General features: G+C 40.0%; 1 protein-coding gene across 1 annotated transcript; it reads right to left on the minus strand.

Moving 5' to 3' along the window:
- Window positions 3,374–7,322, minus strand: TM4SF19 (transmembrane 4 L six family member 19). The gene is made up of 4 exons (XM_013963501.2): window positions 6,952–7,322; window positions 6,467–6,544; window positions 4,379–4,548; window positions 3,374–4,129 (listed from the first exon to the last, which is right to left on the minus strand). Exons 1-4 carry the CDS (start codon window positions 7,129–7,131, stop codon window positions 3,949–3,951), a joined length of 609 nt encoding a protein of 202 aa, XP_013818955.1. The 5' UTR covers window positions 7,132–7,322; the 3' UTR covers window positions 3,374–3,948.

Consider the following 10,983-nt stretch of genomic DNA (forward strand, 5'->3'; position numbering starts at 1 on the left):
GTGCAGTCAAATAAATAATTTTTTTAAAAAAATTAAGAAAAGAAAAAGGATGTAAAGAATGTATGTTGAATTTTATCAAATGCCTTTTCAGACTTTATGAAGAAAATCATTAGGATTTTTTCCTCCTTAAATCTATTATTATAGGTGAATAAACTTTCTGAAGCTTAATCATGCTTTTATTCTGGAAATATACTACATTGTCATTTTTATAGTATAATTAACATGACATTATATTTGTTTCAAGTGTACAACATAATGATTTCATATTTGTATATATTGCAAAATGATCATCACAATAATTCTAGTTAACATTGGCACTATATATTAGTTACAAAATTTTTTGTTTTGGTTTATTTTGTTTACAAAAATTTTTTTAAAGATTATTCTCTTAGGAACTTTATGCACTACATATTAGTAGTCACATGTTATACATTACATAACCGTGACTTAACTATTTTATAATTAGAAGTTTGTACCTTTTGACTCCATCCATTTCTCTCACTCCCCAGCCCTATGTCTGGCAACCAATTGTCTGTCACTGTATCTGTAAACTTGGTTTGGTGGCTATTGTTTTTTTTTTTTTTTTCACTTTACAATACTGTATTGGTTTTGCCATACATTGACATGAATCCGCCACAGGTGTACATGAGTTCCCAACCCTGAATCCCTCTCCCACCACCCTCCCCATATCATCTCTGTTGGGTCGTCCCAGTGTACCAGCCCCAAGCATCCTGTATCCTGTATTAAAACCTAGACTGGCGATTCATTTCTTACATGATAGTATACATGTTTCAATGCCATTCTCCCAAATCATGCCACCCTCGCCCTCTCCCACAGACTCCAAAAGTCTGTTCTATACATCTGTGTCTCTTTGGCTGTCTCGCATACAAGGTTATCATTACCATCTTTCTAAATTCCATATATATGTGTTAGTATACTGTATTAGTGTTTTTCTTTCTGGCTTACTTCACTCTGTATAATCGGCTCCAGTTTCATCCACCTCATTAGAACTGATTCAAATGTATTCTTTGTAATGGCTGAGTAATACTCCATTGTGTATATGTACTACAGCTTTCTTATCCATTCGTCTGCTGATGGACATCTAGGTTGCTTCCATGTCCTGGCTATTATAAACAGTGCTGCGATGAACATTAGGGTACACATGTCTCTTTCAATTCTGGTTTCCTCGGTGTGTATGCCCAGGAGTGGGATTGCTGGGTCATAAGGCAGTTCTATTTCCAGTTTTTTAAGGAATCTCCACACTGTTCTCCATAGTGGCTGTACTAGTTTGCATTCCCACCAACAGTGTAAGAGGGTTCCCTTTTTCTCCACACCCTCTCCAGCATTTATTGCTTGTAGACTTTTGGATAGCAGCCATTCTGATTGGTGTGAAATGGTACTTCACTGTGGTTTTGATTTGCATTTCTCTGATAATGAGTGATGTTGAGCATCTTTTCAGTTGTTTGTTAGCCATCTGTATGTCTTCTTTGGAGAAATGTCTATTTACTTCTTTGGCCCATTTTTTGATTGGGTCATTTATTTTTCCAGAATTGAGCTGCATAAGTTGCTTGTATATTTTTGAGATTAGTTGTTTGTCAGTTGCTTTATTTGCTATTATTTTCTCCCATTTCGAAGGCTGTCTTTTCACCTTGCTTATAGTTTCCTTTGTTGTGCAGAAGCTTTTAATTTTAATTAGGTCCCATTTGTTTATTTTTGCTTTTATTTCCAGTATTCTGGGAGGTGGATCATAGAAGATCCTGCTGTGATTTATGTCAGAGAGTGTTTTGCCTATGTTCTTTTCTAGGAGTTTTATAGTTTCTGGTCTTACAGAAACTATAAAGATCTATAGATCTTTAATCCATTTTGAATTTATTTTTGTGAATGGTGTTAGAAAGTGTTTTATAGTTTCTGGTCTTACAGAAACTATAAAGATCTTATAGATCTTTAATCCATTTTGGATTTATTTTTGTGAGTGGTGTTAGAAAGTGTTCTAGTTTCATTCTTTTACAAGTGGTTGACCAGTTTTCCCAGCACCACTTGTTAAAGCGATTGTCTTTACTCCATTGTATATTCTTGCCTCCTTTGTCAAAGATAAGGTGTCCATAGGTGTGTGGATTTATCTCTGGGCTTTCTATTTTATTCCATTTATCTATATTTCTGTCTTTGTGCCAGTACCATACTGTCTTGATGACTGTTGCTTTGTAGTAGAGCCTGAAGTCAGGCAGGTTGATTCCTCCAGTGGCTATTGTTTTAAATTCCATATATAAATGAGATCATATGGTATCTGTCTTTGTGTGACTTATTTCACTTAGGTCCATCCATGTTGTCACAAATGGCAGTATTTCTTTCTTTTTTTGGTCTGAAGAATATTCCATTGTGTGTGTGTAGTATAACTTCTTTATCCATTCATCTATTTATTTATTTTTTGGTTGTGCTGGGTCTTTGATGCTGCATGGGCTTTTCTCTAGTTGCGGTGAGCAGGGGCTACTCTTTAATTGCAGTGTGCCGGCTTCTTATTGTGGTCCTTCTCTTATTGCAGAGCACAGGCTCCAGGGCACCTGGGCTTCAGTAGCGGCAGCATGTGGGCTCAATAGTTGGGGCTCCCAGGCTCTAGAGCACAGGCTCAATAGTTGTGGCGATGAACTTAGATGCTCCTGGGCATGTGGGATCTTCCAGGACCAGGGGTCAAACCTGTGTCTCCTGCATTTACCAGCATATTCTTTACCACTGAGCCACCAAGAAAGCCCTCCATTCACCTGTTGATAGACACTTAAATTGTTTCCATGTTTTGGCTATTGAAAATAATGCTGCAACAAACATGAGGGTGCAGATATCTTTCTGAATTAGTGTTTCTGTTTGCTTCAGATAGATACCCCAAAGTGGTATTGCTGGATCATGTGGTAGTTCTTTTTTTAGTTTTTTGAGGAATTTCCATACTGTTTTCCATAGTGGTTACACCAGTTCACATTCACATCAACAGGGCACGAGTTCTTTTTTCTCCACATCCTCACTAACATTTGTTCTTTCTTTCCTTTTTGATAATAGCCATTCTAACAGGTATAAGGTGATATCTCATTATGGTTTGTACTTGCATTTCCCTGATGATTAGTAATATTAAGCATCTTTTCATGTACTTGTTGTCTCATCCTCTTTTTATAAGGATGCCAGTCTTACTGGATTAGGGTCCCACTCTTATGACCCCGTCTAACCTAAGTTAAGGCTTAGGGCTTCCCTGGTGGCTCATTTGGTAAAGAATTCTCCTGCAGTGCAGGAGACTTGGGTTGATCCCTTGGGAAGATCCCCTGGAGGAGGGCATGGCAATCCACTCCAGTATTCTTGCCTGGAGAATCCCCATGGACAGAGGAACCTGGAAGGCTACAGTCCATGGGGTCACAGAGAGTCAGACATAACTGAGCATCTTTCACTCATTCAGCCTTAGTTAGCTTCTTAAAGGTCCTATCTCCAAAGTCACATTGAATGCTATAGCTTCAACTTATGAATTTGGGAGCCACAAAATTCAGCCTTATTAATAAGCTGGTGAACTTGAATTTGGAAGATAGGGGCTCCAGTACTGACTTTTCCTGAACTTAATTAAGTGCTTTTGGGCGGCACGTCCATTATCCTCTAGGAGCCTCAACTTCATTTCTAACATGTGGCCAGTTTTATGGGGCTGTTGAGAAGCTGAAATGAGATCATGGCTGGAGGACATTTCATGGACTATAAGTTCCTACACAATAATAATGATTTAACTATTTCTTCTATTAATATATCATCTTGCAGTAATTGATTTAAAATGCATTGTATCATTCAATATATACGCAAGGAATCTGTTATTATTACCACATGACTTCCTAAAGGGAAATTTGTTTGTAATTCGTACCCTCTCTTCCAGGAAAGGTTCGAGGCAGCACATGATGAAAACACTCATGTATGAGAGGGCATTACCTGTCACTTCTCACAGAGGCTGCAGAAAAGGCCCAGGAAGCTGTTGATGAAATGAATGACCACCAGGAGAATCTGGAGGAGGCTGATGCACAGAAGGGTGGAGAAGAAGCACACGTGCCAAACGACAGCTTTAGAAGGCTCCAGGCAGACAGAGTTCCAGAGTGAATGGTCGTACAAATAATTCCTGTCCCCAAAAATAAGGAGACCAGGGGTTGGAATAAGTAAGAAAAGTCCAAGCAACCTCAATAGAAACCTGGGTTCACCCTCAGCTCAGGTCATAGGATTAGACTTTTGAGGGTGACTCTTTTTGTATTTGCAATTTTCTAAGAATCAGAGAAGCAGGATGCTAGAGTACATGACCAAAAGGGGTTTGTAGCCCATATGTGTCTTTCTCTTTCCAAAAAACTGCAAATCCGCGTTTCCGTCCATTTACCTGTTATGTAGGTCTTTGAATGGGTAACCATGTTTCCAAGCCTGTGTCTGATTGAAGGGTGAGACATCGAACATGCAAAAAGGACCATCTTTCAGGGCTACTCCAGAAGTGATAAAGCAAATCAAGGCTCCAAGCAAAGCCAGGCCACTTGACAACAGAGCAGTAAGCATCTACATGAGGAGAGAAGAAATAGTGAGCCTGAGATGGGGTCATGACTCAATGACTAGGTGACTTGTGGGTCGATCTGGACAAGTCTCACTTCTCTGGTGCTCAGGCTTTCCCCAGTCATTGGGATAATTCTGCCAACAGCACCTCCTTGAAAACATAACCAGGGTAGGGTTGGTTGACAAGGGATCACTGAGTAGATCCAGGAAGGGATGGGAAAGAAGGAACAGAAAGGGGAAGGGGGAAACACTGGCACCTGGACCAGGCAGCAAGCTCAGCCTGACTCAACAGACTCTTCAGAGCTTCTCAGCAGATTGGCATCAAAAACTTGTACACTCAGACTGCAGTCATTCAGTCCCTGGCTTAAAGGGTCAGACTGGTTATCCAAGCCCCACTCCAACCCTTTTAAGGGAAAGCTATATTTCTTCAAAAGTTCCAAGCTGCCATCCATGATTCCTCTCTTTCTCAAATCAAGGAAGGAAGGGAGGAAGAAGGAGAAGAAGAAAGGAAAGGAGGGAGGGAGGGAGACAGAGACACAGAGACGGGGAGACCAAGTCAGAGATTACACTCTGAAATGACTTGAGTTCTGTCATTGTACTTTTCTAGTCTGTGCACCACTCATTTCCCTCCCAAAAGATAGCAACGTGTTTATTTCCTTGGCAGGATTCTAACTTCCAAATTGGTTTCTTTCTCAGAGTACTAGATTTTCTTTTCACCTTCCAAAAGAACATATTTTAAAAGTTTAAATAAAATATATATATATATACACACACACACACACACATATATATATATATATACAGAAACCATATATAGTTTTTATATAGAATCATAGTCATTTTCCCACTGATGTCAAGCTGGTTTAAAACTCAGGAGGGGCCAAAGAAAGATGCATACTAACTTTTGACTCTTAATTTAAAAGATTCAAGATGAATTAGTCTGACATAAGCCTAGGATGGTGATTCTGGAAATATGGTCCCTGTCCCAGCAACATCACATCACCTGGAAACTTGTTAGAAATGCAAATTCTCCTCCCTCCAACCCAGTCCCATGGAGTCAGAAACTCTCGGGGTGGGGGGTGCCAGCAATCTGTGTTTTAGCACAGCCTGCAGGAATTCTGATGCACGCATTCAAATTTGAGGGCCACTTGCCTAGGAGAAAACCAGACACGACTGAGAACAGATAGTGAATGAGATGTGTGGGTGTTTATATTTCATTCTTTAACTTGTAATTCTCAATCAGCGGGGTTCCCAACATGTGAGTTGTAGATATCAAAGCAGACTGTAGATTTACTGTAAAAAGGACACAGATTCATGTGTCTGAGGCTGAATGAGCAATACACCTTATACACTTACGTACTAAGATATTTCAAATATATATAGATGCTGCTGTAATTAATAAAGTGCACATTTATTCTGGGCCTCAGTTTCATTCTCTGTGAAATGGAGAGGTTAGACTAGAATCTAGTCATCAGATCTCTGGAGAAACTTTCAGCTCTAAAAAAAAAAAATAGCCAGGAAATTTTCTATCAATGACATATGACTACAAAGAATGTAATTCATGTCCCTATTGTTCAACAGGCTAAAACTAATAATAAGAATAGCTCATGTATAACTGAATCACTTTGCTGTACTGTAGAAATTAACAGGACATTGTAAATAACAATACTTCAATAAAATAAATTTTAGAAGAACAGCTCCCCACAAATGTGTAGACATTCATGGTTCATTAATACTCCCTGGACTTGGTTCTCTTACCTCATTTTAACAGAAGGACCTCAGGTTCAGAAACCTTGCCAGAGAGCTTAGGGCTTTTAAGAAGTATGATCAGGACCTGACTTCATACCCCAAAACTGACTCTGCCTCTAAAGTTGTAAAATGTGGGGACATTCTAGCTCTTAGAAGAGTAGAATTGGGTTCTTACCCTTCGGCAGGGCCCGATCTTACTGAAGCAGCCATATCTCCAGCCCATCAGGGAGATCAGGGTAGCTGCAGTGAGAACCTGGAAGAAGAGGGATGTGTGTTAAGAAAATATTAGGTAATTTGCATCTCTAACTGCCACTTAAGGCTGTTGAAACAGAGTGGTTGGACATCTCACATGGACTTAGTTATCCAGTATTTCCCAGAGGGTTTGGCTTTGACTGTCAGGACCCAATTTTGAATGACTAGCCTGATGTGATTTTATGGATGGCAGCGTTCACACCCAGCCTATCTAGTTCAAAATCCAGCAAACTTTGATCAGTCTTCTAGGGTCTTCTATCCCTTGGAGTTGCTATAGATTCACAATCAGTTTGTTAGTTCAAACTTGTTTTCAAGAAATTACGAAACTCCTTCCCTCACCCTGACTTTGTTTCTCCACCCCTGGGGAACACTTTGGGAATTCACACTCAGGGAACCCTGGACACTTACCATGAGGCCTCCTCCCCAAAGCCCAGAGCCCAGCATGGCATGCCTGCCAATGAGGCCCCTCAAGAGGTAGGTCACATCCCAGTTAGGAAACAGGAGCAGTGTGTTGGCCACAGCAGCAAACAGGGCTGTAGTCCCGAGGCTCAGCCCCAGAATGCGGGAGCAGGTCCGTGAGCATGCCATCACACAGGAGAGGACAGTGTCCTGGAACCAATGGAAGCAGGGTCATGTAGCTCTGTTACTGGGACTGGCAGGGGAAACCCCCAGAGCACAGGGCAGGGTGTCATCCTCTTGCTTTGTCCTTGAAAAGGTGTCATTTTCAAGGTGTCCATTGTCACAACTTCCATTCAACATCGTACAGGGGATCTTTTCCAGTGCAATAAAATAAAAAGCAGCAAAAGCCGCAGATACGAAAGAAAGAAGTAAGAATGTCATTAGTCACAGGTAACATGATTATCTGCATGGAAAATTATAAGGAATCTATTAAAAAGTTACTAGAATGAACAGGTGAGTTTAGCAAGGTTACCAAATAAAAAATTAAATACACAAAAATCAATTGTATTTCTCTATATAAGCAATGATAAATTATAAAATTTAAAAGAATATTTATAATAGCATAAAATATTAATAGAAAATACAGATAAATTTAACAAAATCTGTGCAAGACCTGTACACTAGAAATTATAAAACATTGCTGAGAAAAAGAAAACCCAAATAAATGCCGAGATAAACATGCTCACGAATCAAAAGACTCAATATCAATGCAACCTCAGTCAAAACCCTACTAGAGTTTTGTTGTAGAAATTGGCAAGCTGAATCTAAATTTACATGGAAAAGCAAAGAACCTAGATTTTTCAAAACAATTTTGAAAAGAAGAGCAAAGTTGGAGGACTTATATCATGTGATTTTAAGACAAATAAAGCTACAGTAATCCCACAGTGAAGTAGTGGTGTATACAGACATACGGACCACTGGGACAGACTGAAGAATTCAGAAATAAAGTTACACACATATGATCAAATGATTTTTGAAAAAGATTTTTTAGTGGGAAAAGGAGAATCTCTTCAACAAATGATCCTGGAACAAAAATATGTATTTTGCCTATTACTGGAAACCTTATTCAATATTTACCTTGAAGTGGACCACGGGATCTAAAATCTAATACAAGTTTTTTTTTTAATAGAGAAAATCATTGGGATTTTGGATTAGATAAAGATTTATTAGATAGAATACAAAAAGGATAATCTATAAAAAGTGAAAAATGACTTCAAAATTAAAAATTTTTGCTCTTCAAAACTACCATTCAGGGGAGTTGCCTGGTGGCCTAGTGGTTAAGGATTCTGAGCATTCACTTCTGTAGCCTGGGTTCAATCCCTGGTCAGGGTACGGAGACTCCTCCACAAGTCATGCAGCAGAAAAAATCCCCCCAAAACAAAAACACAATAAGCTACTGATACATGCAACAATGTGGATGAATCTCAAAGGTATCTTGCTAAATGAATGAAGCCAGAAAACTACTCAGTGTATGATTCTGTTTATATGAACTTCTAGAAAAGGCAGGACTATAGTCTAGTGATGGGATCAGTGGTTGCCAGGTGCTGGGAATAGAATAGGGGGATTAATATAAGGGACATAAGGAAAATTTTTGAGGTGATAGAAATGTTCTATATCCAGATTCTGGTGAATACCACAACTACATATATTGGAAAACTCACCAAATTACTCTTAAAATTTGTGAATTTTATATTTTAATTATATATCAATAAAATTGATTAAAAATTAAAATATTGTGTCCAGATAGGTTGAAAAATGCCTCCTCTACGCCGTTACTTTTAGCCATTTCTCCCTTTTAAATTTTCACTGATCTGTGAATTTTTTATGTATATGAATTAGAATAGGATTAGTATTTGGTAGACTCAGGTCAGTGTGAATCTGAAAAACCCTATACCATGACATCTCCAAGAAGGGGTTTGTTGCCACTTTGCAATTCAGTTACATGTCTGTCTCAACTTAAGGCTCTTAACACTCCTCTCCTAACAGATAGCTTTGCCCATAATCAGAAAATATGTGTGGATCAGAGCCTCCACCTCAATCTCCCTTTTACATATAAACATATAAATAAATATATAATATTTCAGAGTTAAAGAATTAAGCATAATGTATATATTTGCCCTTACTAGTTGTGTAGAATAATTGAACAACATCCATGTAAACACAACTGGTTTACAAAATGGATTCTTACCACTAAGAAATATTACTATCATCTTCCAGTACTCCTTCCTGGGAAAGACTATCCTAAATTGTAATTTTATCATACCTTTTTAAAAATGGTTTTACAAATTATGAACTTAATTAAAAACAAACAAACCACCTTAATTAGCCTAGGATTTTTTATTTGTCCAGACTTCATCTTTTATAGAGACTGGTGTCAGACACAGCATTGAGAAGGCCATTTGGGTGGGGTGCTCTTGTGCTGTCGGCCCCCACCTCCCACATTCCCCAGCCTCCACAGTCCTTGGTGATCTTTACTTCCCCTAATCTCAGAGCCCAAACATCTCAGCGGCTCCTCCCAGCAGGGAATTTCCTGATGCAATTGCTAATATTTTAGTGGGATGAGTTGCCTTCACCATGTGCCCTCTCCACTGGGTTTTTGCTCTCTAAGCCATATTTCTCACAGTGAGTAAAATAACTTGTCCCTGATACAAGCAAGTTCAGATCTCTGTGGAGGAGGGGCACACGTTGGAGCAGATGGGGGTAGGATATGGAGGAACAGTGGCCCTTTCCCCAGAGATACAAGAGGCCTAGAGGGAAGAAGAGGCACCAGGGATCAGGAGGGATGGCGTGTCCCTTCCCCTACCCCATCCCCCAGCGGACCACCATGGAGCCATCTTTTTCTGAAGTAGTCCTCCAAGTTGATATGGTACCGGCTGTTTCCTCCCTAGGTTTGTGGTCAGGAGACAGGGCGCCTGTAAGGTAACAACTCCTCACCCCCAACAGTTTGTGATGCAGCCTCCCACCGGGCTCTCAGTGTGTCTCCAATCCAGAGTGAACTAACCAATCCAGGCTGTTAGCAAGTTAACCTACACACCTCCCAGATGACTGACATTTTGTTAGGGGCCCAAGAAAGGACTGGTGTGTGCCTGGACTTGGAGACACACTCTCAGGCTGGGAGAAACTTCTGTTCAGGAATACCTTCAGCTGCTTTTGAATCATTCCACCTATGAGTAAGGCCTGTCTAGACATAGATCACTGACATGGACAAACCCCTAATCTCTTCTATGGACATATTTCCAATCTGGAGTTTTAGAAGGGAAACTAATGGGTTCCCTGGTGGTTCAGTGGCTAAGACCTCACGCTACCAATGCAGGGGGCCCAGGTTCCATCTCTGATCAGAGAACCAGACCCCACAGGCCAACTGAAAAGATCCCTCGTGCCACAAGGAAGATCAAAGGTCCCACGTGCTGCAACTAAGACCCGGTGCAGCTAAATAAATAAATAAGGGAAAGGAAAAGATATGAACATGCAGAGGAAAACTAAATTGAGCATGGCCTTTGGGATGAGTGGGATTCAGAGGATCCTGGCTGTCCTACTTCTCCGCTCAAAGCACTTGTGCTGCTGTGGCATCTCACGGGGCAGTGGCTCAGTTTGAATTTCACTTCCTCCCTCTGACTTTGTTCCTCTAGAAATCACAATATTTTTAGAAATGCTTCCACAAATGTGAGCCAGATTAGCAAAGAGTTTGGCTAATTGGATATGTGAAGAGACAAGCCGGGTCATAAGGTCAAACTACAACCAGACCTTAGGGGAGGCCCTGATCTGAGCTGAGATCTGGGGTAAGCGAACAACTCATTAGCTAGATGTCTGGGTAACAGTTTTAAGTGATCAGCTAAGTCATACAGAAGAGCTTGTAAATTCTGTGTCTCTAGATCTACCTTACTTATTACTTAGCCAGCCTTTTTATCATTCTTTCATCAGTCAAATATTATATTAAGTGACCACTGTCTGCCAAGGCACTATTCACTCTGGTGAACCAGA

The sequence above is a fragment of the Capra hircus genome, chromosome 1 (assembly GCF_001704415.2).
Source record: "Capra hircus breed San Clemente chromosome 1, ASM170441v1, whole genome shotgun sequence".
In the NCBI taxonomy this organism is placed as follows: Eukaryota; Metazoa; Chordata; class Mammalia; order Artiodactyla; family Bovidae; genus Capra; species Capra hircus.